Source organism: Falco naumanni, chromosome 8, assembly GCF_017639655.2.
Source record: "Falco naumanni isolate bFalNau1 chromosome 8, bFalNau1.pat, whole genome shotgun sequence".
In the NCBI taxonomy this organism is placed as follows: Eukaryota; Metazoa; Chordata; class Aves; order Falconiformes; family Falconidae; genus Falco; species Falco naumanni.
This window is the reverse complement of record NC_054061.1, coordinates 61775042-61800693: the sequence shown is the minus strand read 5'-3', so window position 1 is coordinate 61800693 and position 25652 is coordinate 61775042. Positions and strand designations below refer to the sequence as shown.

The following is a 25652-nucleotide window of genomic DNA, read 5'->3' as shown; positions in this document are numbered from 1 at the left end:
AATCGGGAACCAGGATCCACGTGGAAGAATCTTCTTTTTAAGGCACACCAGATGTTCAGAATGGGAGACTGAATCAGGGCAAGGATCTATAAAATGAGAAGTATAATAAGTGAAACACTGCATTTCCTTTTTATGAATTTTTTGTTCAAAAATTCCCATCATCCCTTACTGCTTCCAGAACAGTTCTGTAGGGGAAGCCATGAATTCATTAGATAGCCATATCTGCAGAACCACCACCTTGTCTTCTGCAGTTCAAGGTGAGCTTTTCTTTAATAGTTTCTAGCGCTGTAATAAAAAGAAATGAGCGCAAGATTCTCCAAAGTTCATAGGGAGATAACAGTATGTAAATCAAGGAATAACTGCATTAGTCATGAAAGCTGATAGAAAAAAAAAACCACCTGGCTAACTAGAATAACTAACTCACATTGATTTCAGCGGGTTGAGAGTGTCATCCAGCTTTCTACCAATGGTAGTACCAGTCTCGACCTCCTCATTTGGGAAAAAGTTATGACCTTGTGGAAGAATGGAAGCTTTTCTACCTGACTCCCAAAGCGTATGGTACACTTATTAATACATTAAAGGCTGCAGTTCAGGGATGTAATTTACATTGATGTAATTTCAGTTCAACAGTTCTTTCTTAAAGACGAGAGCGGAGTTTCATGCAAAGTTTTGAAGAGCATCATGGGTTGAGTGACATTCTTCTTCTGTTAAAAGCACAAGTGCGGAAACTCACATAAAGCAATTTGACCCTAGCTCAACTCAGCCCAACCCCTTGGCTAAAGTTCATCTTTATTTGAAAAAAATAGGCTGAAATAGGAGAAGTACCGTCATGCAAAACAGGTGGGAAACTTAACTTGCCTGAAAGCAGGACCTGAAATTGGGAAGTATTGTCCCTCTGGAGGACACAGCAGGAAGGGAGGTCGCTCAGGGGACTCCTGGCGTTGGATGGTGTCCGTATATGCCCTTTTGCCTTCACTCTTATTTTGCTTGTGGCTGTGTACGTGGTTTTAGCACACTGTGTATGACAATAATACTACATTATTTTATTATTGTACTGTATAATATAATGCTGTAATATTCTACATATTTGTGCTACTGTTTGTTAGGGGTGAGATACTACAAGGCTACATTTCTCCTTCCTATTATAATGAAAAGCAGCAGCTCTATATTTTTGTTTCTATAGCTGCCTTTATCAGGCAAGATTGAGAGAAAAAAGGTATCGTTCATCTAATAATGAGCGTGTGAGCTTTTAGCAATTACATTTTCTCCCTACTTTGCTCCCAGAAAGTGCCAGGTACCTATACAGAAAGAGATTATGAAAGTAAGTTACATTTTCTCACCAGCCTAATGAGTACAGATACATACAGCGAAAGTGTTCCCTTGACTAATTATTTAGGCGGCAATCACTCTGCTTGTCCCTGCCATGAAACCAAGAAACAGGAAGAGTAAAATAAATATAGACTGAGGTTGCTGACCAGGAAAATATATCACAGTTGGGTGGCGTAGGCCTCAGGACATGTTATGTGGAAAAAATGCATTTAGAGCATTGACAGAATCAAATTTAATTAAATTTTGAATAAATTTTCTTGCAGAATTTCTAGTTCACACACTATGTGGCTGGCTGGCTGAATAAAGTTATGTTGTACAATTCTTCCCCCTTGCTTTTAGGAGTGATTAAATAGCTGGAAGAATTTGATTGCTTTTGCTTTTGTTATCTGTCTTTACTCAATTCACAAAATTTAGGCTTGGAATATAAATCACTTCCCAGACTGAGAATGAAATCTCCCTTCTCAGAAAGCAAAAATGGCAATTAAATGTTATCTACTGCATTCATACAGTACTAAAAATTTGTTTCAGTCCTCTGTAGAACTGCTAACTGTAAGCCTCCCTCCTGGACCCCTCCCCTTAGGGGTGTTAGTTCATATATGCTTGAGAAAATCAACTCTAAATAGACATAGCTCAACTGCTAGTTAAGGAAATCTAACTTGCTAACTACATAACTGGGACTGGCAATACTTCCTCTTGCTCAGAAACAGAGGTACTGCAGAAGTATTGTCTCAGCTTTTTCCAGTCTGCTTAAACAGCCCTGAAATTTCACTTAAGATTTTAAGGGGAATTTCAAGCATGCTTTACTGAAAGAGGGGTATGTTTTTTCCTTGAATTATCACAAATAACTAAGCTAAGAACTTTGATACTTTTGGGCAGGTCTGGAGAGAAGATGCCCCAGTTTCATGCTCTCTGCCCTGTCGCCTTCTAAAAAATACGGTTTGAGTGCTTATTTTCTTTCTGGCATGTAGCAAAACCAGCTATTACTCAATAACCAAGAAGTTGTCTCAGTCCTATGAAAGCCATAGGCCTCATATCTTGAGAGCCATCTACTGGCACTTTATCTATTATCCACATATTATAGATCCACACACCCTTCTCAGTTACAGAGCTGACACATAGCAGATTTTAAATCTTCCTGCTATGATATAAAGAACTATTTAAAGCAGTCTAAGCCCATAAATCATCTGCAGGGGATCTCTTGGAGACCTTATACCGCCAGACCCCTCTGTGCCCTGCCCACAGGCACACAGCGAGGCAGTGGCTAATGCAGGACATGGGACTGCAAAGAACTTTTCATACCTGCCATGTATTTCTCCTGCACAGCGATTAATAGTTATTGCCTTGCTCCAAAGTTGTGGCACATTTTATGAAGCAAAGGAAAAACAAGCAGCAAGGCTGTATTCTGGGCAGAGCGTGCTGTTTCCATAGGAAGCAAATGCCTTTGCTGGTCATATCCTGCTGCTTCCCAGCACCCCCAGCTGGGCTTGAGACCCTCGACTAGGACTGCAGCAGGAGGAGGGTGGACACCCCACGGAGCCAGCTTGTTGTGCCAGAAGGTCGCACTTCTTCCAGAAGCATGGGACCACTGGATAGCAGGGTGCGTGCTACGTCTCGAGACGTGACAGGAGAGAAGGGCTGAGAGTGGAGCAGGATCAGCGAAGACACTGATCATTGGCAGAGGAAAAAAACAGTTGAGAGGTTGTGGAGAGGGACGGGCAATGTTGCGGGCATCACAAGTGCAAAGACATCTCGCTCACCTTCACTTTGGGTCCTCCAGTATTAGCAGATGCAGAAGCCAGTCTTATTTTCACATGTTGGGCAGTGAATACCCAGGACGCTTTCTGTTTATGCATGTCACAGACCTATGAAAAATGACTCTGTGCCACCGTTTTCAGAGTAGATAGGAGTGGTATTTAGGACTGCACTCTGCCTTTTAATTCCTCTTTCCTTAAATGGAAGCTATTAAACTTTCCATCTAAGGCAGCAAGGGTCTCTTTATTATTACAGAGCTTTACTTGATGTACTTGACAAGTGTTTTTTTTTTTAAGTTACCATTTATATGTATCACTTGACATCAATGTTTTAGCTAGTGAAGCATCTTTATTTACATTTTTTACTGTTTTGAGTTGGTATGCCGTCAAATAATTTCTAAATAATAGTTACTTTTGCCTGACTGATCATAAAAAAAAATGTTTCTATCACACACAAGCAATGACATTTTGAATAAAAAATTAATTACATGATAGGGAGTGAAATGTTTTTAGGTTTCAACAATGTTTTTCTGTATTGCTGTTTTGTTTCATTTAAAGTAAAGTTAAATATATGCATGATAGCTTGCAAATCAGGTGGGAGAGTAGTGTGGCCTGTACCTGGATAATTATTGGTGCTATACATTAAATGGGAAACAATATTAGTTTTCCTTAGATCACCTCTGTGCCAGCTGTTGGTAGTCTGTTGTATACAACATCAGTATCAACAAAACATCCCTTTCAGATCCTTAGATAGAAAATGCCAAATTATCTGTTATTCAGGACCGTATCTCTTCTGCACTTCTCCCTTCTCAGGTACAGAATCAGATTTCATAATACCTAAATCATGAATGTTTATGCACATGTGTGTGGGTATGTATGTGTCTGAAAAATGTGTAAAAGATTTCTTCTGATCCTTGTGAGAATCTTAGTTCTTACACAAATTCTTCAAGAGTCTTAGCATGTTTTCTGTTATACTTAATTTTCCTTGATGCCCCATTCCCAAGAACAGTCAGAAATACTCCCACAACCCTTCACTCTCTGACCTGAGACAGGCCAGATAAAGGCTGCCCATCATCAGCCTTTCACTGCTTAGCGCACGGGACCACACCACTGCTCTGGCATAGTCGCTTTGGTACGATGCCATGACAGAGTAGCTGAACTGAAGTCCACATGCATGGTGTTTGCCTGGGGCATACAAGTGTCCTTTGTCCCCAAAACCCTTGTGTGTGACAGGGAATGGTATCTTTGGGTGCATGCTCTGGCACCCTCACCATGTGCTCAGTTACTGTGGCAGGGACGCTCCATCTAGATGCTCCAAGCTAGATCTCCATCCATATGCAAAAGGAAAGCATGGACAGGCTGTTATCTGTTAGAATGATTTAGCAATATATCAGGAGACATGGAGCAGGGCTTACAGATATGGGCTGGCACAAGGTGCTGAATACGAAATGATTGTTTATTGTTTCATAATGCATGAAGTAGGAGTATCAAATGATGGTAGCAGGTGCCAAGTTTAAGAAAGTTATCTTCTCACACAGTGTGTGAAGCTCATGACCACAGGTCCTCCTGGCTGCCATATGTTTGTGTGGTTCATGGGAAATTCATGGAAAGAAAATCTACCAGGAGCTATTAACCACAGAGATGCTAGCTCTCGCTCCTGAGCAGCCCCAGCCTCCAGCTGCCTGGAAGAAGGAAACACCACTGTAACCTTCCTTTGATGTCCCACTCTTAGCTACACATCAGAGGACCCATACAAGGTATTTCAGCACAGTGTGTAGTGTCTTCCACGGGCTTTCAGCAATGCTGCCTCTCTTGTGTGAAACGGCACTCTTCCTTCGCCACATCTGTTAAACAGCTGGGCAGTACTACCTACCTATCCTTAAGGGGCTACCGAAAGCAAGCAGAAAAGGCTCACACATCTGCACATTGAGCACTACTACATCTGTCTGTGGCTGGGCCCTCTCTCCTCTGCAGACAGACGCAGTTCAGGTGTTTCTGTTGACAGCACTGCCACATGGAGACAGGAGCGGATAAGTCAGACTGCTTGGGATTTATTCAGTTAAACTGTTCATTCCCTTTGGTGATCTGCAGGAATCGTATCTAGGTAGAAGGATACCATACGGTTGGTTGGGGTGAGCTGAATGTAACTTCTGCAAGACCCACCTTCATAGAAGGTGAGCCTAAAAGTTGACTGAGAAACACCATTTGAAAATGCTGGTTTATGTCTCCAGGTTGTTTTTCATTGGAACAATTTTATTGTCTGCTATGGAAAAAAAGCAACCCCTACAATTCCAATGAGGTAGTTAGAAACACCAGTGGTGTGTTAAGGCTGCGCTCACTCTTTCACATTATAACACTTTCATGCTCTTTGTCTTGAAAACAATTCTGGGCAAAAGAGCCCAAAGATAGAGAAGGAAAATAAGAGATGGATGTTGCACTGCATTGGACAGAAGAAATAGTTTGCATCGCCAAGAAACTGATGTTACGCAGAAGTGACATCAGTGAATCGCTGCTGTGGGGTTTCTCCTCACAGGCCCCAGTTCTGCATCTCTATTCAGTGCTGCACTGGGAAGACAGCTGCAAAAACAAAGCTCGAGCATCCCCACAACAGTAAAGGTCCCTACCACCACCACCTTTTTCTGTATCCGACTCTTTGAAGAGCTGTCAAGCCACTCAATCCATTGTAGTGCAGTCTGTCCTGGGAGATGGAGGTGATTCCTACTGCTGGTAGCAAAATGTCCAGTGCTACAAAGGTGCTTGTAAAAGCAAAGCTCTTTGTAAATCAGTCATGAAATAAGACTGTTAAGTTGGCTAACCCTGGTAGTAAACCAGAGTTATGAATTTCTTCTCCCTTGAAGATGTTTTGTTGCTCTTCAGGAATAAACACTGCTGAATAACCATGACTTTATATAAATAATACGCTCCCTCCTACAAGCTGCATGAAATGTTAAAACTCCAGAATGGACTATAAACGGATGCATAAATCTTTAGGATCCATGCATTTCAATACATCTATTTAAAACTGAAGGTAAAAGTATCACAGTATTTATTCGCATTTTCCATGCCCTTTGTGCAATTTTTTCTGACATCAATTTCATGTGTGGAGCAGCACAAAATAGTGTTCCAGTATATATTGCAATACTTTGTTCTGTTTCTTGGCATGTGCCGGCACATTCAGTTGAAAGTAAAGCGTAATACAAGACAGCTTTTTTGGCATAACAGGTCACCAAAGTAGTGGAATGTTTCAGTCAAAACTCAAAGTGTGAGACACATTGCTGAAAGGCAAGTTGTCTTTCAGGAAAAGCTGAGACCTTTCTTCATCTTTATACATGAGAAGTCTTGCTCTGAAGCAGTTAATTACAATGAAAAATACAGCACGCTTTTCTCCTAACTGGCCATGAATTGTACTTGGATTACACACTAGTTCAAGTGAAGAGCGAGAGCCATATTTCTCTCACAAGTAAGGGGAAAAAAAGTCTGACAGTATGTAGATGAATATAATCTGCTTGTTGTTTATAGACCCAAAGGATCCCTCAGAGCATTAAAAATCCATGTGATATCCAAGAGTGGTATACTTTGCATTGAGATACGGGATTTAGCTGAAAGCTGTATAAAATCTGTAAAATTGCATGTAGGCAAAGAGTACCTACTGCCTGTGTGTTCAAGTGAAGCCATGTGTACTTTTCCTGAGCACATAAAAAATAGATGATCATAAAATCTGCTGGAGATTCACAAACTTCTGACAGGAACATGTGTGTAGGCTAAGGCTGCCAACTTTTGGTCAAGCCAGGCCTGAAAACACACAAATCTGAAACAGGCATTGTTCTTCTGTGGGGGGAGAGACTCCAGCTTCATACTCAGCAAGTCCATACAGGTTGTGTGTGCTTTGCTGGTTTCTGCTGGAGCAAGAAGCATCCTTTCCTTCTGGGCTGGGTCTTCTAAGTGGCAACTGGCCTCCCAAGCCTTTTCTGGTGTGCTCTTTGGAGTCAGACCTGCTCTTTTGGCAAGAACTGCCATCAGAAAGAGGTGACGCCTCCACTCTCCACTCCCTTCTTTTTAGTACTGGGTAGGACTTTATTTGGTCATTTAATCTGTTTTAAATAGATTTTTTCCCCTACTTCTCCCCCTCCCCCCCCCGAAACTAACATTGATGGTGGCATCTTGCTCATGAATGTGGTGTGGCTCTCAATAATTGTGCAGAGTGGATTTTATTTTTTTTTTAATCTGTACACGTGTTTTTCATAAACCTGTTGCAATATGGTGTCAGTGGTGAGGAGGCTAACTTAAATGTCCCTTGGACATTTGTTAGGATTTGTCCTTAGCAGCTGTGGAACCTTATCCTGTACTTCTAGTGCTGACTTGAGGAAAACATTGTTGATAAATATTAGCTGGGCCATAAGAAGCCTTTTTTCATCGGTATTCCTGACCCCGGTCACCTTCCTAGGGCCTTTAGAGAGTGTCTTAGAGATAAGGATCCATGAACTCAGCTTTGTGGTCTTTGGGTAGACAGAGCAGAAAGAGAGTGGGTGTTGTGCACCTATAACTTGCATTGCTGAGGAGGTTTTGCTATACTTGTCTGTACCATTTGGCTTCTCCCAAGTTCTGGGAAACTTTTTGGAAACTGCAGGCTTCCAAGAGCAGCACAGCCAAGATATAATACAAGTGTGAATAACTAAGGTTGCATAATTTGCCGCTAGTACACCAGCTCCTAGCCAAGCACAGCAACAGAAGGCATTACTCACAGACGTGGCTACGTGGGACTGGGATCAGGTGCAGTCTGGCCCCAGGGCTCAGCTGCTGGCTACTTCTGCCCACTGCAGAACACAGCCAGGGCACCCCTGCCCTTGCTTTGAGGCTTTCAGAGCACCTGACGCATCTCAACCAGCTGTTTTTCATCTGGGAGCTGATCTCCTCTGAGCACTGGTACATGTGACATGACCATGTGTATTGGATAAAACTATCAGCCTCAGTGATATTGAAATATCATGACCATGTGTATTGGATAGATATTCGTATCAGCTGCCTTTGAGGCCTCTCATCTGCCTATTTCTTGTAACATAAGCATCTTAAAACTGGCACAAGCCTCAGAAAAGCTCTACAAGTAATGGGTTTAATACTCGAGATGTAGCCTCCCCCCATCACATCCTAGAAGAGCCCTTCCAAGAATGGTTCAGATAGCTTTTCTGCTTCTCTGGTGCTGGAGCCAAACACGTAACCACAAGGAGCTATACCAATGGCTGTTGGTCTTTGGTACTTGGTTTGGACACGGAGAATGGGAAGCCAGGGCACACATGCTGTGACCTCAGTATCTCACTGAGAAGATACTGGTTGCAATTTGTATGTGACACTGGCATAATGCTGCCTGCGTGGTGGTGAACCCACCACATGGTTTACAAGGAGTAGGTTTTATGTAGCGGTGAGATGGGATGGGAACATCAGGGAGTACAAGAATGCAGGTGTCAACTAGCCTAAGTGTTGAAGTATAGCTGGGAATAATGCGTTACCAAGAGATTGTGTGTGCCGTGTTGCATTAACAGGGCAGAAGAATGTATGCTCTGGAGCCAGGAACTACATAAAAAAATGATTGTATCTCAGTCTCTACAATTCAAAAGAGATTGCTAGAGAGAGTAATGGAGAAATTGGGCTCGCGGGTCTAGCTTGGAACACTGTCAGATGTATTTTTATCATAAAAATGTTTTTATAAGTAAAGTTTTCATATCAACAAGGAAAATCTTTTTAAAGAAAATGCCAGTGGTAGTCACAGCAAAAAACGTAATACTGTGCCTTAAGCAGATTGCCCTTCAGACAGTTTCAGGTTCATAGTTCAAGCATCATGTTGTGACAATTACAGGACCTCTGATGGAGCTTCCATATTCCAAAGTCAGAAAACAAGCATAAAAATAGAGGGACTCCTTTCTCTCCCCAGGCAGTGCCTGTTGTCTGAGTGGCTGAAAATAAAGCAGGGTAAATATAAGTCAGAACCATGTGCCTGAGATTCAGTCGCTGCGGTGTTATATGGCACTCTGGGGAGAACATGGGCCGTAGCTGGGCTTCTGCTGCTGTATTTAATGATACTCTGTGAATGCCAGATACACTGGCGGTATCATCTTGGGTGTGAGTTATAGTGACAGGAAAGATAGATCAGAGAGGGTCTCGCTGCAAGACTGGGAAAACCTGTTTCATTCCCTGTATCATCTGGTTAAAATGGTGCAAAAATAAGGAGGCCAGTGGTACCTTTCTGAACTGCAGCTATGTGGAAAGAAGGGGGTTTGGTGTGGAGGAAGGGAGGAGGAGGGTGCAGGAAAAGAAAAAAAAGAGAGAATGAGAATAGAAACCGTAGGCTGTGGTAATTGCAACCAGGGGAAAATGGAGCAGTGAGACCACATAGAGGAACCAGGGGAGTGGGAAGAAGAAACAAGGGGGGAGCAAGAAGAAAGGAAAAGAGCAAGCAGGACATTCCCCTGGTGAGGCTGTGCGACTGTGCTACCTAGACAGCCAGGACATTTTTCATTTTTAAGCACCTCAATGATCAGCCAAGCAGAGAGCTGAGCTTCAGCAAGCAGCGAATAATGAATATGAGAAAGAAGAAAAGAAGTTGAAAACAAAGAGGAAGAGGTGAGAGGGGAAATAGAAAGAATATGATAGTAAATGGAATAACAGAATGGCACACACACAAAAAATAAAGAGCTAAAGGGAAAGAAAAAAAACCCTTAATCTGGCACCAGGTGCTCAGCTGGCAGATGCTCTGTAAGCCCACAGAAGATGAAGGATAAGATTCTGTGCAACCACTAGCAGGCAGTAAAAATTAATATTTCCTTTCTGCTAGGTGCTGCTTAGGGCTTGATTAGTCAATAGGAAACAGTAGGCACAGGGATTTGTGTGGATCTTCATCAGAGCCTTAGCACATATTGGAATGTGCAAATTGATACCCTTTTAATTGTAGCAAAGGCTTCTGGACTGCAGGTGGGTAGATAAGGTCAATACAGATTGTGGCAGGCGGGCAGGGCCAGGGCAGGGACCAGCCGTGTAAGTATGGGGCAGAAAGGAGGCAGAAGAAAACCTGTCATGGAGCGTATGGAGAAGCCAGAAAGGAATTACAAAAGCATAAAATATTCCTCAGCTCTGGCGGACCAGGCCCTCTTTATGAAGGGATCCCAAGCAGTAGTACTGTTGTCTGGATTTGCATAGAGCCCTCAAAGTGCGGTTCCATCAAATAACGTCAGCCAGTATTTTTAAAAAGCGAGTCCTAAATCTTTACCTTAGGGGTCGCAAAGGAGGTCACGCGTTCGGGAAAAGCAAACTTCCAGCAGGGCCCCTCCTCCCACTCATTCGGGGGTCTCCAGACCCGCCCGCAGCGGCCCCCCTCAGGGCTCGCTCCTGCCCCCCCCGGGGGCTGCTGCTGCCCCGCGGCGAGGGGACGGGGCAGAGGAGGGGCAGGGCGACCCCGGCCGCCTCCCCCCGCGGTCCTGCCCGGTGGGATGGGCCCGGCGGCTCCCGCCTCCCCCCGCGCTCCGGCCCGAATCACGGCGGCCGTGCCCGAGGAGCGCTTCCCTGCTGCCGTCTGCACCACCTGAGCGATGGTTCCGTTTCGGTTGGCGTCTAACGCGCCCTCGCCCCGCCAGCGCCCCGTCCCGCGGCGCACGTGCAGTGCCGGGCGGGGGGCAAGGGGTCCCGTTTACCTGGCAGCAGGTGTGTGTCGGCTCCGCTACGCCCGTGCGGCGAGCGGCTGCGGGCTCGGAGACGAGAGGAGGGGGGTGAGGCCGAACAGCCCCCAGCCCTGCGGCGGGGCCAGGGCAGGGGCTGAGGCGAGCGGCTCCCAGCACCGCCTGGGGAGGCTGCGGGGGCACGCTGCTGCTGCGCTCCCGCCGCCCCGGGAGCGGGGGGCAGCCCTCACCGTCCGTCCCGACCGCCGCCTCCGAAAACTAGAGCCCCGGAGGGGCGGAGGATCCGCGGCGAAGGGCGCAGCAGTGAGTGGCGGCTCCGCAGCCCCGTGGCAAGGCGCCGGCTGGAGGCGGAGGGAGGCTGCGGCGGGGCTTCCGCGCCCTCCGAGCGTGCGTTCGGCGTTGGGGGGCAGCGCACCCTCCGTGCCGCGGTGATGGTGCATTTTTCCTCCGGCTCCGTCGCGGGGATGGTGCTGCAGCCAGGCAAGGTGCTGCCAGCCGGCCCTAGGCAGGCTCTCCCCGCTTTCCCCACTGCGCTCGTTCCTTCCCCTGGTCACCTCGCCCGCTCCAGACCCCGCAGCTGTGCCAGTGTTTTATTTTCCTAAACGTCGCAGACGCGCGTGATTAAATACCGGTGTGAGGCCAGCAACTTCAGCAGCGCCCGGGCGTGTGTGCGCGATGGGGGGGACGGGGTCGCGTACGGGCATGCCTGCGCGCCCAGGTGAGCTAGCCCACCGGCGGCTACGCGCCGGCCGGGGGGCGAGGCGCCCACATGGGTGGGCGCGCAGGAGGGGAGCAGCCCGGCCCTCGCCCCGTCGAGGGTACCCGCAGCCGGCAGTGCAGGGCTGACGGCGGGGCTGCGGGGGTCACCGCGGGCGTGCTGCCCCCCGGCCCCCCCTCTCCTGCCCGGCCCGGCCCCGGGCGCTGCCGCGGGGCGCAGCAGCATCGCCGGCCCCGCCCGCCGGGCCCCGCATCCCGCTCGGCCAATGGGGGCGGCGCGGCGGCGGCACGTGACGCGGCGGGCCGGGACCTGCTGCTTCCCCCGCGCAGAGGGATGCGGGCGGCAGAGCGGGGCAGGCGGCGGCGGCGGCGGCTGCGCGGCGGCGGCCCCTCCGCGCCCTCCCCCCCGCTCCCCGCCGCCCGGCCCCTATGGCAGCCGCTCCCCGAACCGCCGCCGCCCGCACCCCCGCACCGCCCCGCCGGGCTCCGCCGCTAGCCCCAGCAGCGTCGCGCCCGCCTTCGGCCGCCGCTCGCTGACCCGCTGCCGCCGCCGGCCGGGGCCCCGGGATGCCCAGCGGCCCCGCCGGCCGTCCCTGCCGCCCGCCGCGCCGCCCGGGGGGCACGCCGCCGGAGAGTTGAGTTAGGAAGTCATGGTGCCCTGGGAGCCCTCCCCGCCCCGGCAGTGCGGCGGCGGCGGCTGGACGCTCTGCGACTGCTGCTGCTGGCTGCTGCTGCCCGCCGTGCTGCTCGTCCTCGCCCGCCCCGACAAGCTGGCGGCCTTCCCTACCTCCTTAAGCGACTGCCAGACGCCCACCGGCTGGAACTGCTCCGGTAAGCACCGGAGCTTCCCGCGCCTGGCCCCGCTGTGCCCCGCCGGGCGCTCAAAGTTGCGCGGGTGAGCCCGGGGGAAGACAACTTGAGCGGGCGATGCTGCGTCCCGCTCGGTACGCGGGAACGGAGACGGCGAAAAGTGCCGGCCGTCGCTCCCGGCGCGGCGCCCAGCCCCCGGGCGACCCGCTGCCCCCCGCTCCGCGGGGCCGGGCGTGCCGGCCGCGCCCTCCGCCGGTGCGCAGCGCTGCGGGCGGCTCCGCGCTGCCGCGGGGCACCTCGGTGCGGGAGCGGGCAGCCGGGCCGCCTGCGCGCATCCTGCCGGCGGCTCCTCCCGTGCGCGCTGGGGCGAGGGCGCGGCGGGGTACGGGCACCGGGAGCCCCGCGCCCGCTCCTTGAAGTCGGGTGACCTTTAGAACGAGTTTCTCACGTAGGGCAGCAGCCGGCCCTTCCCGAAACCTAAAGTAAGCCTGGATCCGGCTGCGATAGCCGCCGAAGGGAGAGAGCCTTTTGGGGTAACGTGTGCCCCGCACGTAACGTGTTAGACCTGGGGGGGGGGGGGGGGGGGGGGCACTGGCACTGTAAGCTCTTCGCTTCAAACATGTAGCGATACGGTTAAGAGCGCTCGGATGTGTTTTTTAAAAAAATCGATGGATTTAGATCTTAATGGGTTTGGAGTCTGATAGAGCTGTTTTGTTTAATACCTTGCCGCACGTTGTTGGAGTGGGAAGTCAGCTAGCGAAATCTGAAATTCACGCTTGTATTCGTGAACTGAATCTTCAGTCAGATCTGTTGGTTTTTCCTAGAGAAAATGAAGGCAAAGAGCTAGGTTCGCTCAAGCGGCTTGTGGGGAACCTAGCACTTCTGTTAACTTAGAGGTGATCAATCTTCATTGGGATCAGGCAGACCATCACGGAAAACATACAGCCTGTTTGTCTTTATTATTGGGGGCTTTATTGCATCATGGGCTGGAGAAATCCCAATCTGGACTTTTGTCCAACAGATTTGTGATCAGATGGGGATAAGTTGATGACATTTCCACCCTAACATAAAGAAACAGCATAATTACCAGGTGACTTTTGAGGAAACGGAGTCTGTGAAATAGAAAAAAAGTGCATGAGGCATTTGGGAATAGAAACTAAGAGAAAGACCGAGGGAGAAACAAGAGAAAAAGTGGGAAACTGAGGACAGGGAAGGACAAAAGAAAATCTGGACTGTGTCATTTCGTCAACAAGGTTATTGTGCTGCGTGCATTAAAATGCAATCATTCTGTATTGTTCCTTTTGCTAGACCAAAGCTGATATCTTTTTCCCCCCCCTCTTTACATTTGAGGTTATGATGACAGAGAAAATGATCTCTTTCTCTGCGACACCAATACCTGTAAATTTGATGGGGAGTGTTTAAGGATTGGAGACAGTGTGACTTGTGTCTGTCAGTTCAAGGTAAGAAGATTGATATTTCATTCTCTAATTCACTAATGAGAATACAAATCAAGGATCTCCCTTTATAACCTATCACTTGGCAATTTATTTCCCTACGTGCAGAGAAGTTAGAGGGAAAACCTGGCAGCATGTATAAAAGCTGACAGGAGAACCAACTGGTGTCAAGAAGACACAAGTTTCTCTGGGAAAATGCAGATGCTGTGGCTTTAAATGTCCCTTTGGGTTTGCAGTTTCAGGTTGTGCATTTCTGATTTTTTGTCTCTGCCCTTTTAACAAAGATTTAGAGCCCTTTCTAAATTCATTTTTGATACAGATCATGGCTTATTGTATTCGGAGTTCTGATCTAGTTAAAGAAATGGATCTGTAATGTGCTTATGCAATATTTTCAGGAAGGGCTGCATAGTGACAATGCTCTTGCCTGTTTATCTGCCCAGCTGATCAGATTAAGGAGCAATCCCTCTGTTCCCAAATCATGAACTTCCTTTAGCTTTTATATAGTTTTAGGGGGGGTGTTACTGAGTAGTAGGGGGGTTTCCTGCTATTTCTTCTCTCTCCCTCTTCCAGCTGCATCTAAACCTCAGGCGTTCTCAAAGTCAGATGATTTCATTATGAAGGATTCCATTTAATATGTTTTAGCCAACTCACAAAACAGCTGTGCTTTACATAATGACCTGAATAAAAACGGAACAAATTAAAAGAGTTTTAAGCATGTATCAGCACGTGTTGTATGTACATTTATGCCCCTGTGGTTTCTTGCATTTTAATGTGGATTTGTGAAGTTGTGGAACTTGTAACACTGATTTGTATGTTTACAGTAGAGCAGGCCAAATAGTGCACAGTTCAAGATTGTGCACATCTGTAATGATTAAGTAGTTATTGAGCTTTGATAGACTATTTGCTTTGAAGCATGACAAGTATCGTTTATATTTCTAGAGCCAAATGTGTCTTCAGAGAAAAAAACCCCAAATGATAAATTTCTTCATTTAAAACAAAGAAGGAATTTTCTGTAATAAGAGCAAGACAGTTGTTTGCTGAAATGCTTGTGTTTCCGGTGTTGGGAGAGAATTCATATTGGCCATGGGGTTTTGTTTTTTTTATTTTGTTTCTAGTTTGCGTGCAATCAAAAATTCAATGTGAGAATGCTGTTTTGAGCATTTGCCTTGGCTCAGGATGTGCAGTGATTTAAGGGTGGGTCTGTTTTCCCTTTCTAAGAAAAATCCGTAATGCAGTGAGACGTCTGTGACTTGTCCCATTGCCTGGCGGTAAGCTAGGGCAGATGTTGTGCCATGAGCACTGAACTTGGAGCAGCCACAGGACATGCTTGGGTCTTGTCTTTGGTCCTGGATTGGTGTTGCCACATGGTATAAAGCAGTGGACTCATGGCCTAGAAGGAGCAAATTCAGACGTTGCCATCGGCAGGGAAGAAGGCATTGGGAGCACTGTTTCCCCAAGGCAGGATGCTGGTCCCTGGTGATTCGCAGTAAATGAAGCCAAATGAACCTCTTTGTGCTGTGTTGTCTCCTCTTCAAGAGGTGAATACTATATATTTGCTGCGTCGAGCAGTGCTGTAGGGGGCAGTTGAAACAAATCTAAGATAATCTGAGAACTTATATATGAATATGTAAATGAAATTAAAAATATAAGTTGGGCAGTTGTGGGCCTGATCCCACTAATAAATGGGTTGAAATCAACAGTAATCTTTGGTTTCAGCACCCTTTGGATCAGGCCCTGTAAACACTCAGAGCTTTTTGTCTTGATTTGAGCCCTCTGTGGAGCTGCAGGGCTGGCTGTGACCTTGGAGGGCAAATTACCTGTGGCTGATCCTGTGCCGGTGCTGCAAAGGGCGGTGCGGTGCCGGGGGCTTCTGTAGTCAAACGTGTCCGCTTTGATACAGGCAGAGCTTGGGGGGATGTTAACTTCTCTTGTAACATCAGTGGATAATGTGACAAGCCAAAAAGATACGCCACCAGAGTAGAAAATTAATTTTGAGTGTGGTGTCTGAGACTGGCCAAGTAAGGCAGAGCTGGCCAAGTAATTTGTGTCATGAGTAAGGGGGTCCTCCATCAGAATTCAGGTCCCCTGTTTCGGTGATAGCTCTCTGGGGTGATGGTTAGCGAATCAATAGCAGAGTCCTCATCACTATAACCATATTTTATGTTTTCTCCAGAATTTGCCAGGGGCTTTAACTGCAGCTTAAAAGAATAGACAAGGATGGAAAGCTAATTTTGCCTCCATACTGTTGAAAAGCCCTGGGCTGGCCAGCCTGTGTCTTGAGGGGCTGAAGTGTGGAGCAGGGCGTTTGCAGTCTTGGTTTGGGTTTTTCAAACCGGAATCACAGATGCACAGTGTCTGTCCAAGTGGAGTCAAAATTAATTTATTTTTGTTTGAAAGGGTGGATATGATCAGAGATTCTGGAACACCTGAGTTAGGCTTCCATCCCTGGAGAGCCAGCAGGCGTGTGCTGAGAAAGGGATTCATAGTGGTTGGCTCTCTTGCCGTACTCTACTGCAAAATGATCGCCCCTTCACTACTTCCTCACAATGAGATGTGTATTGCATTGGAAAACACTTTCCTGCTCTGATCAGTAACTGCAGATCTGTCCCCCGCTCAGGGCAAGCCCATACCTTGGTGTCAGCAGGGCAGGAATGCACTGGGCCAGCGCTGGCTCCAGCAGTGGGGCCGAGTGTGGGAGAAAGCACCACCGCCGCAGCCCCCCCTGCACAGAGCAAATTCAACGGGGCCACCAGAACAGCAGGCATGTGGTTGGAGACATGGCTCACTGGGGTCTGCACCCTAGTCTGCCCAAAGCCACAGGTCTGGCAGCCTGGGGGTTTTTTCCATCTTAGATTTCATGTACATATCTAAAAATACTTCAGGGTATTTCCATCAATGTTGCACACCTCTTCTCTTTGGTCACCACAAGACCTTGCATGCATGTTGAATCCTGTACGTGCCTCAGTGTTTGTGGAGCTGGAACATCACCTGGCCAGCTTGAAGCTTTGTATCATATTTCTGGAATATATTTTCATGCTGCTTGGTTCCAGATGTAGGTGACATTTTTGGACTAGTTAAGTAGGAGGCAGTCAAACTTTTAACAGTGTTACCAAGAGAGGGAGTTACGCAAGTTATCATTTCCTTTAGAAAACAAACCTTATGCTTTCAGTGCCTAGCACCGACCCCCAGCGCTTGCAAAGCTGGTTTGTCCTTGGCTGTGATAGTGGGCACTCCGGGCTGCTAGAGGTGAGGAAGGCAGCCTTTGTATGATACTTGGCTGAATTGCATACGTATGTTTCTTGCTCTACAGCTGAATTTTATAAATGTGCATATGTAAGAGAGAAGAGGACAGCATGGCACTATGCTGCTGCTTTAGTGGGAGTTTTGACATGCGTTTCCCTGGGTGCTTGATCTACCTTCACTTGAGGGGTGGAGAATCATTCCCTCATCTACAGCTTGTTTTATTGAGCCCAAAATTGATGCCAAAAACGTGTCACTGTACTGGGGAAACTGATAGTCAACATCTAATATTGTCCAGTACCAGCAAGTATTTTGTGATGTGAAGAGCTGCGAGTACTGGATTTAGCATGGTCAAGTACAAGAGTCTGGCTCTAGTGGGTTAGGAGTAACCTGGTGACTAACATCACAACCTTCTCATCGGTGGTCGTCTTTCCTGGCTACCTTCCAGTACGGTGTCCTGGTGGCTCGTAGAGCCATCCCAGCTCAAAGCCAAGGGAGAATCCATCTGGAAGATCTCACTTCTTTTGTTCCTTGTGGCTCCTGCCTTTTCCATCTTAATACTAGTTGTCCAAAGGCAGTGGTAGGAAAAGTGGGCAGCAGGTGAAGAAACACATCCTTGACCAGCATGATTTGCAAAAGAAAAGGCTGCATCACCTGTGCTCATCACAGAGTACCCCCCACCTCTGCTGCCCGAAGCCAAGCTTGAATGTGGCAGGAGCCACGGGAGAGATGGTGAAGCTTCTGCCAGGAGAGTTAATCCTTCCTGGAGCCCTGGTGTCTCTCAAAAGTGTTTTGAAATTGCCAAGCTTTGGAATAAGCTCCAGCGTAGCTCAGAGCAGCTCTGTCACTCATTTCTGTGGATCAGGATTTCACTCTTGATGCTGCGTGCTGCTAATGTAGGGCCGTCTGGCCTTTCAGATTTGCAGCTGAGTCAGTGTAAAAGATCGTCTCTTGCTCTGGGCAAAACCAGCAGAGAGTTTGCTGCTGTGTTTCTGGGGAGCAGGATCCAGCATTGTTTCTACGTGTAACAGAGCCTGTTGAGAAACTTTGGGCCAAATTCTGCACAGATTAGATTGCTCTGGGAAAAGGTCCCATGGGTGGCAAGCAGATAATATGTCTAAAGCAAGCGTGATTTGCTCCTTCCTGCTTTAAAAAAATTGCACCATTGTGTTAATTGTCCTGGTTAAGTATTCCAGATCAGCCTCCAGCAATCGTTGAGCTTCTGGATGAAGTTGGCATTTTCTGCTTGCAACATTACTCAGATTTGGAACATAATGGTGAAAATAGCATAGAAACACTTTTTAATGAACTGTTTAAAATCTTTGCGTGGAGGAGTCCTTCGTTAGAAGCGGAAGGAGAGGATTTCTACTGTTGTGGCTGCTGGTTTCCTTTCTTGTTCCAAGGGAAGAGAGTGCTGGGGGTGGGCAGCAGCTTGGGAAGACAAGAAAATACAATGCACGAGGAAAATGTCATTTGATTTGGCCCAATCAAAATGTCACTCTGACCAACTATGAATAATTTCTTGGCAGCTGCTTTGTGTGAAGGCCTGCAATTAATGCAATCTATGCAATCATTTGTGTTAATCACTTCTGTAGTCATTCACGTTGAAGCATATTTGATTTTTATATCCCTGGAATTTCAGTTCTGTGTTTTACATTGTGCCTGACGAACACACCTCAGATGCTTTGTGGCGTAGTACAGCTAAATAGGAAGTACAATTTCTTTTTAATTTTTACTTTGACTTAAACAGAGGTGAGCATTTGTAAATAATAGTTGTGATCATTCCATTTGTTATAATTAAACAATGAGGCATACCAGGAGTACAGTAATCATGAGATAATCATATCCCCAGTATAATTACCATGTACAGGGTATATCCAAGAATTTCTAAGCCTCAGAGGGTGATTATCTTATGATAACTGCACCCGGTGGGTGCCCAATTTTCAATATAAAATGGAATTATTTTTATTAAAATGAACAACAGAGGGCAAAGCTGTCTTTCAGTGGTAGAGGGAACAAAGCAGGTAGTTTGCAGAGCTGAGCAGGAGTTTTGAGCCAAAAGAGGGGTGCGTAGCATGACTAACTTCAGCGCCCTTTGGTGTGCGGGCTGAGCGTGCTGCAGTGTTGCTGCTCCTGCCCGCTGGCCACCATGGGGAGAGCTTGGACCTTTGTGGAGCATCCCGGCCAGAGCTTGCCAGGAACAGAAACAGCTCTGCAGAAAGAGGGATGGGGTTTGATCATAGGTCTCTCAGAAATAATTTCCCTCTGTCCAATCAGTTCTAATTATAGCTAAGTACTTAAACAGAGTGTTATATACGTGCACAGGCAGACACTTTGGTGTATGCAGGCTGTCTGTGTAGCAGCGAGGGTGTCTATGCGGGAGGAGGGGAAAAGTGAGCCTGTTCGTTGCAATTTGTCTGTAGCCATCCAATGGAAACACATGAGCTGCTATTGCAGATGCGAGGAGCTGTTTGCCTTGCCCATCTTAGTTCCCTGGGGATGCCCCCACATCCTCCTCGCAGGGAGAGGCCTCTCTGGGGGCACTTACTGACCACTTTGCCCATTCACATTACCTTTTCCCTAACCTGATCAAGTCTGGTTTACACTTCTCTGCCTTTTGCCTTTTTTAAGAATCCCCCCTCCCTCTACCCTAGTAGCTGTAAAGGTGAAGAGTGTCTCCCTTTCTGTGGTTTTCCCAGGGGTTTAATACTGGAAGGGGGCTGGGGGGGTGACGCAAATGGGTCCTGTGCCACCCCACTTGTGTGACTAATGCTGCTGCTCTCTGTCCCTTCCCATCAGTGTAACAATGACTACGTGCCCGTCTGCGGCTCCAACGGCGACACCTACCAGAATGAATGCTACTTGAAACAGGCTGCCTGCAAGCAGCAGAGCGAAATACTCCTGGTGTCCGAAGGATCATGTGCGACCGGTATGTATAATGCACTCCAGGCTGCCTGCAGACCTTGCCGTGCCCCTGAATAAAAGAACCTGTGGATGGCGAAAGCTATTTGAATGCCTGCTTTGAATTCATTACAGAAGAATTCTTTGCCGTTTTAGGCATGAGAAGTTGCTGCCATCCTTCCCTGTGAAGTCACTAACTTAGCACAGGCTCACCATCTATGATACAGTATACCCTTGACACTGTTTCGAAGAGCCAGCACAGAAGTTGATTTCTTTTTTTTAATACGTATCTTGTGCTCCTGATCATCCTGTGCGCTGCGTACACTTCTGAGCTGCTACGCCTAGTAACTGGAAGCAGATTAAATGAGCAGATGTCTGATAAATGGGCATCTGGATTACCACAGACCCCTCCGTAATCTGGAGAGAGAGAACTGGAGCATTATTGCCTGCAATCCAGTTTCTTAGCTTTTTCTTTGTGCATGTAGGGCTAGATTCCCAGCTAGTATAGTTCAGCAGACCCCTGGTTGTAATGCACCCTGCCAATTTATACCAGCTAAAGATTTGGCCTGAAAGATGCTTAACAAACAAGTCTAAGCAACAGGTTTTTCTTCTGGACCTGCTGGAAGAATTCATTAAAGAGCATATGTGAAAACTGACTGGCATTTGAGACATCTTTGCTTAACTCTGAGCATCGTGAGCTGTTTGTACCTCCGCTTTTATGAAACAGCTAGAAAGGTGAATGAGCAAAATCAGTCAAGAAAACTGAGTTGCTTATGTGCAGGAGTTCTTGATGTTTTTCTTTTGTGCTCAGTATCTGTTAGAGGTGGGCAGTGAAGTTAACTTGAAAAGAGCAGGAGGAGTAACTCTTTGTTCTTGAGAGAGTTCTTTAAACTTAAAGCAGAATTTTTTTCCTGGCTGAGGATGGAGGAGTCAATAAAAAGTGCATTAGACAAACTTTTTGCAGTGCCGCAATTTTGTGTTTTGTACACCTGAGAGAAAATAAACTCCTTTCCCTGGAAATGTTGTTCTTCTCTGAAGCTGTTACCTGACAATTTTCAAGAGGGAAAAAAACATACGCTGCAATTTTTTTGTCTATAAATTGGTATTAAGCAGAGCTCAGGCTGACAAAGCCTATTGTGGCATAGGATTTGTTCAACTTGGTGAATTCTCTCAGCGCAGCAACCGGTCTTTTTTCATTCAAACTTTTTGATTAAAGGGATAATTGTGAAGCTTTGCTACATCTTTTCTTAAACTTCATGCCTACTGGCAATGGCTGTGTTGGAAGCATTCTCTCTGAAACACATTTTGGATTTCAGAAACAGAGAAGGAAAAAAAAAAAAAAAAGGCTTTCCTGAAGTCTTGATCGTTTGGCCTTTTTTTCTTTCTCCCAGGAGGAGGCTCCTGAGGAGGCTCCAGCAGAGAAGGGAGCAGCCATGCACCTCAGGTTTTCCCCATGGGATAGGGCTCTCTGGAGGGTGCCCAGGACCCCCCAGCAGCGACCTGGGGTGCTGAGAGGTCTGGCAGTGGGCAGCCCTCCTGGCCATGACCGGCAGGCGTCTGGCTGTTGAAGGGTAGGGGCAGGAGAGACACAAGGTTTTTTTCATGGAATCACAGAATCATTTAGGTTGGAAAAGAGCTTTGAGATCGTCAATTCCAACCGTTACCCCAGCACTACCAAGTCCATCACTAAACCATGCCACCAAGCACTGCATCTATTCAAAGTGCCAGAGAATGTGGTAGTTCACTGGGGGAGGCCGGTGGTAGCAGGCATTCATTCCTTTCTCTGTGCTGGGGAGACCTGGCCCACCTGGAAAAGCAGTACTTCCCAGAGCCATGAGGGCATTCTAATGAAGACACCCTCCTTTCCCCAGTAGCTCATTTGGGAAAGAGCATCAGGACAGATGATCAGATCAGGAAAATGCAGGAGATGGTCGCTGGGAAACCCCCACCATTTTCTGTTCTCTTTTCCAGCCCCTTTTTGCATCTGTCCTATGCAGTCTTGCTGTGTAAATCTTCCATTTTAAGTCATTTTTGTGCCACGTTTATTGAAATAAAGGTTTTCCTTTTTTTTTAACTTTGAGCAAGGATGGCATGTGCAAGCCAGTTCAGGTCCACCAGACCTTGCTGTCAGTAAATTAGGTCTAACGGTTCATAGGGTAATTGGATCCCAAAGCAGCCTTTCCAAACTCTGTCTGTTAATCTTGATGCTGATAAATGGATGACCCCTCCACTAAGGGGGAGGTTGGGATGATAACCTCCCTCCCTTCCCTGAAAAAGAAATTCCTCTTATGGATTATTTTTGGTAACCCTACATGTGTGTGCATTTCTGTGCTTTGCCTTGCTTGGAAAGTTTTGTAATGAAGCTCCGGGCTTGGCAATGTCGTGATGTTGCACTTTCTAAATTTGTGACTCTCGTCATTCCAGCCAACAAAACATTGAGCAGAGGAAAAATAAATATGAAATACTCGATTTTGAAACTCAGCAACAACCTTGAGAAAAATGACATTTTAATAATTTATCTAAAGGCTTTGATTGTTATTTCCAATTTCCATTTTTTTTCCCCAATTTTTCCAGTATTTTCCAATAATTCCAATGGTTTATTCGAACTAGTTAAGATCTGATGAGCTGACGTTGTTTTGTAACGATAATGACATGAATTTCCAGTTGGCCTGGCCTTAAAAAAATGGGTTTAAAAAATTGTCTTTGATGGTGAGTAGTGGGCAAGTGAAGTAACTTTGCACAGCTGTTAGGAACAAAGCTTTATCAGTCTCGGTACAACAAAATGAGGTAGAGGCTGATGAGGACATTACAGCACTCCAGGGCTTAGGTTCTTTTAGTCTAATATAGAGACTTTAAAGAAAAGACATGAGAAAAAGATGGTTCGAGTGAGCTACGTTCAGATTAGAACTCGATGATTTACCCAGGGATGATACCAAATGTGAGGTACACTGTAATACACTTAACAGTCTTGCTTTGCATGCTTACAGCACATACTGTTGAACATGAATATAAATTTCTTTCTGTTCTTTCTTCAGATGCTGGCTCGGGATCTGGGGACGGAGGTAAGAGTCATCTTTTAGTATCTCTGTGGTTATGTGTACACACATTGTCTTTCACAGTTTCAGATTGTAAGTGGATAGGCTTTGCAGTTTACTTGTGACATTGCATATTGTCTTTTGTTTAGCTTTTTCTCTGAAAAAAAGTGGTATTTTGCATTTTAGTCAAGCTGGAACCTAATAATGACATGCTGTTTTCTAGGGAAATTCAGAAAGCTGTGATATTTTTAATAGGACTTGGAATTATTCATAGCTTGTGCTAGGAGCTCTATCTCCATCTACTGTTACAGTTGCACTCATTTGTTTTATGTTTAGAGTAATATTTCTTTTGTTTTAAAACATGAGCCAAACCCTTGGCTCCTCCTCACTGGAGGATTCAAGCCAAATATTTTGTGGTAACGGAGAGCATTCTTTCAAAGATATGAAGAAATGTCAGAGGGAAGGAACAATGTGCTTTTATAAGAACAGCAGCAGCAAAAATGAACGTGGAAACAGTCCAAACCCTTCACTGCATACAGGGGGATACTGTAAAATGCAGGAAAACTTGAATTTCAGTTCAGGGTTGGGGATTATTTTTTATTATTATTATTTCTTAGGTGCAGTCATTTATGGGTTTGCTTGTTTAACGCTGGTTCTAGGGTTTGTGACCGGTCGGTCCTTCCTGGAAGTGTAAGTGTTGGGTCTGGGCAGTGCCCTCCCCCGGGGCAGGGAACGTGACTGCTGGGAGCTACTTGCATGGTGGGGCCAGTGGGTCAGGTGGCACTGGGGGCTGGGAGGGCCAGGGCTGGCTGGGGTGGCTGTGGAAAGTTGTCTTTAAGCATTACCCTCATTTCTGCCCAAGCCCCCTCAGTGAGCTCTGGGAGCAGGGGAAGGGCAAGGTCAGCATCAGGCAGGGATGCTGCTGGGCTCCACAGCCTGGGGCAGCCACCGGAGCTGAGCCAACTTTCTGCATAAGACACAGCAGGTCTGGGCTCTTACCTGGTTTTGTGGCTGGCCCTGGCTGGATTCAGGTTTTTCAAATGCAACCCTGTTGTTTGGCAAAATATCACCTAGTCCTCATGTAGTTTTGGTAACCAGTATATCAGAGAACACAATGTATAGGTAAAGTATTAGTTTTACCCATGAAGTGGCCAACAACATGAGCATATAAGGAGCTTGCAAGGGACCTAATTTTCCAATATATGACGCAGGCTGCTTCCTGGAAATCGGAACTCTTTAATATGCTTCAAATCTGGCTCCCCAGAAACTTAAATACTGTGATTTGTTGTCAAAAGTTTTGTCCAGCTATTCCTATTTAACTCTAATGTCCTTTTAAATTGTCTTTTTAAACTACTACACCAAAGAAATTCCTTATTCAGTGCTTAACTGAAATCTACAATTCAATTTATGTTTATGATAAGATTTTCACACATATGGTCAACATGTCAGTTTTCAATGAAGTTGTGCGAAATTAATCACGTACGTACCAAGGAAAACAGATAAGATCTCCCACTCGGTTTATAACTGGGGAGGTGAGGAAACAAACTTGGCTGCTTTCTACAAGTAATGAATTCCATACTCAAAAACATGGGAATTTAAAAACAGAATTTCCAAATAGTTTCATTTTTAAAAGCTAAGGTTGACGAGATATGAGCAGAACAGGACCTTGGGGACTGACTGGGCAGGTAGTAAGAAAGCGGATTTGTGAAGGAGACAGAACCAAGTTGGTGCATGTGTTTAAAGGTCTACAAAGCTGCCTTGTATTATTCAAGATTTAGTAGGCAGCTATGGCTGTTCTTAAAGTACAAAAGTATATTTATGTGCCCTAAGAAGCTAAATCCAGCCAAGTAAATGTTGTCACTACATCACTCTTTACTAGACACGGTCTTGTTGTAAAAGCTGTAATAAATTTTGGATGTCATCACAGTAAGTCTTGTAAAACCCACTCCAACAATCTTGAGTGGGATGGTTTTTTTCTGTGAGAAGCCTGAAATTTTAGACAATCTTCTGTGTTTTCTGGTTTTTATGAAAGTTTTTGTTTCTTATGCTTCTTATGCATCAGTCTTGACTAACAAACTGCTAACCAATGCAGCATCATATTTTGCAAAACTAAGCCATAGGGACCCTCCCAGCTGGCCATGCCTCTGCCTCAACCAGCAGAATGGGGCTGTCCTGGATGCCACGGCTGTCAGGCGTGCTGGGTCCATCTGCAGCAAGGTACCCGCTGGCAGCCTGCAGGAGCCTCCGTTCTCTTGCTGATTTGCCCCTTTTCTTGTTGCTGTTGGAGTGCCAGCAGGGCACAGGCTAGCGCTACACTTCAGCACTGCTGTTTGCTCTGTGTTGCGTTTCCACACATTGTGTTTTTCACAGCTAGCAGACTTTCTGGCAAGGTTCAGGCTTGTGCAACTGTTGTGGTCGGTCTTTGGGAGGTTCCTTGCAGCCAGGGAGACCCAGATAGGGAGCCCTGTGGGACTGCTGTGGGCACAGGCAGGGTGAGTAGTGCCTCCAGGGCACGGAGTAGGAGGCTCTGGTTAAAAAGACAAAAAGTAGATGGACTTCTACTTGAAGGCACCTATAATGGCTGATCCTTCAGTCTGAATTGCTGAGGACCGTTAGCCGTGGGAATCTCTGCCTCTCAGCACTTGTAGGTGGAAAAGGGTGTTGCTTCTTACCGGAGCTCCTCCATATTATTCCCATGGGTTCCCTTAGTGCTCTTGTGTATCGCTCTGCAAGCTGTGAGATGAGGGAACC

The 25652-nt window shown here is 46.7% G+C and overlaps 1 protein-coding gene across 1 annotated transcript in view; it reads left to right on the top strand.

Moving 5' to 3' along the window:
* The first annotated feature begins 11849 nt into the window (after positions 1 to 11849).
* TMEFF2 (transmembrane protein with EGF like and two follistatin like domains 2) overlaps positions 11850 to 25652 on the top strand; it is a 130420-nt gene continuing 116617 nt past the window's right edge. The window contains exons 1-4 of the mRNA XM_040604687.1: positions 11850 to 12292; positions 13622 to 13731; positions 19765 to 19894; positions 22902 to 22928. Of these exons, the coding sequence (XP_040460621.1) occupies positions 12112 to 12292; positions 13622 to 13731; positions 19765 to 19894; positions 22902 to 22928 (448 nt within the window). The 5' untranslated portion in view covers positions 11850 to 12111. The remainder of the gene's footprint in view (positions 12293 to 13621; positions 13732 to 19764; positions 19895 to 22901; positions 22929 to 25652) is intronic.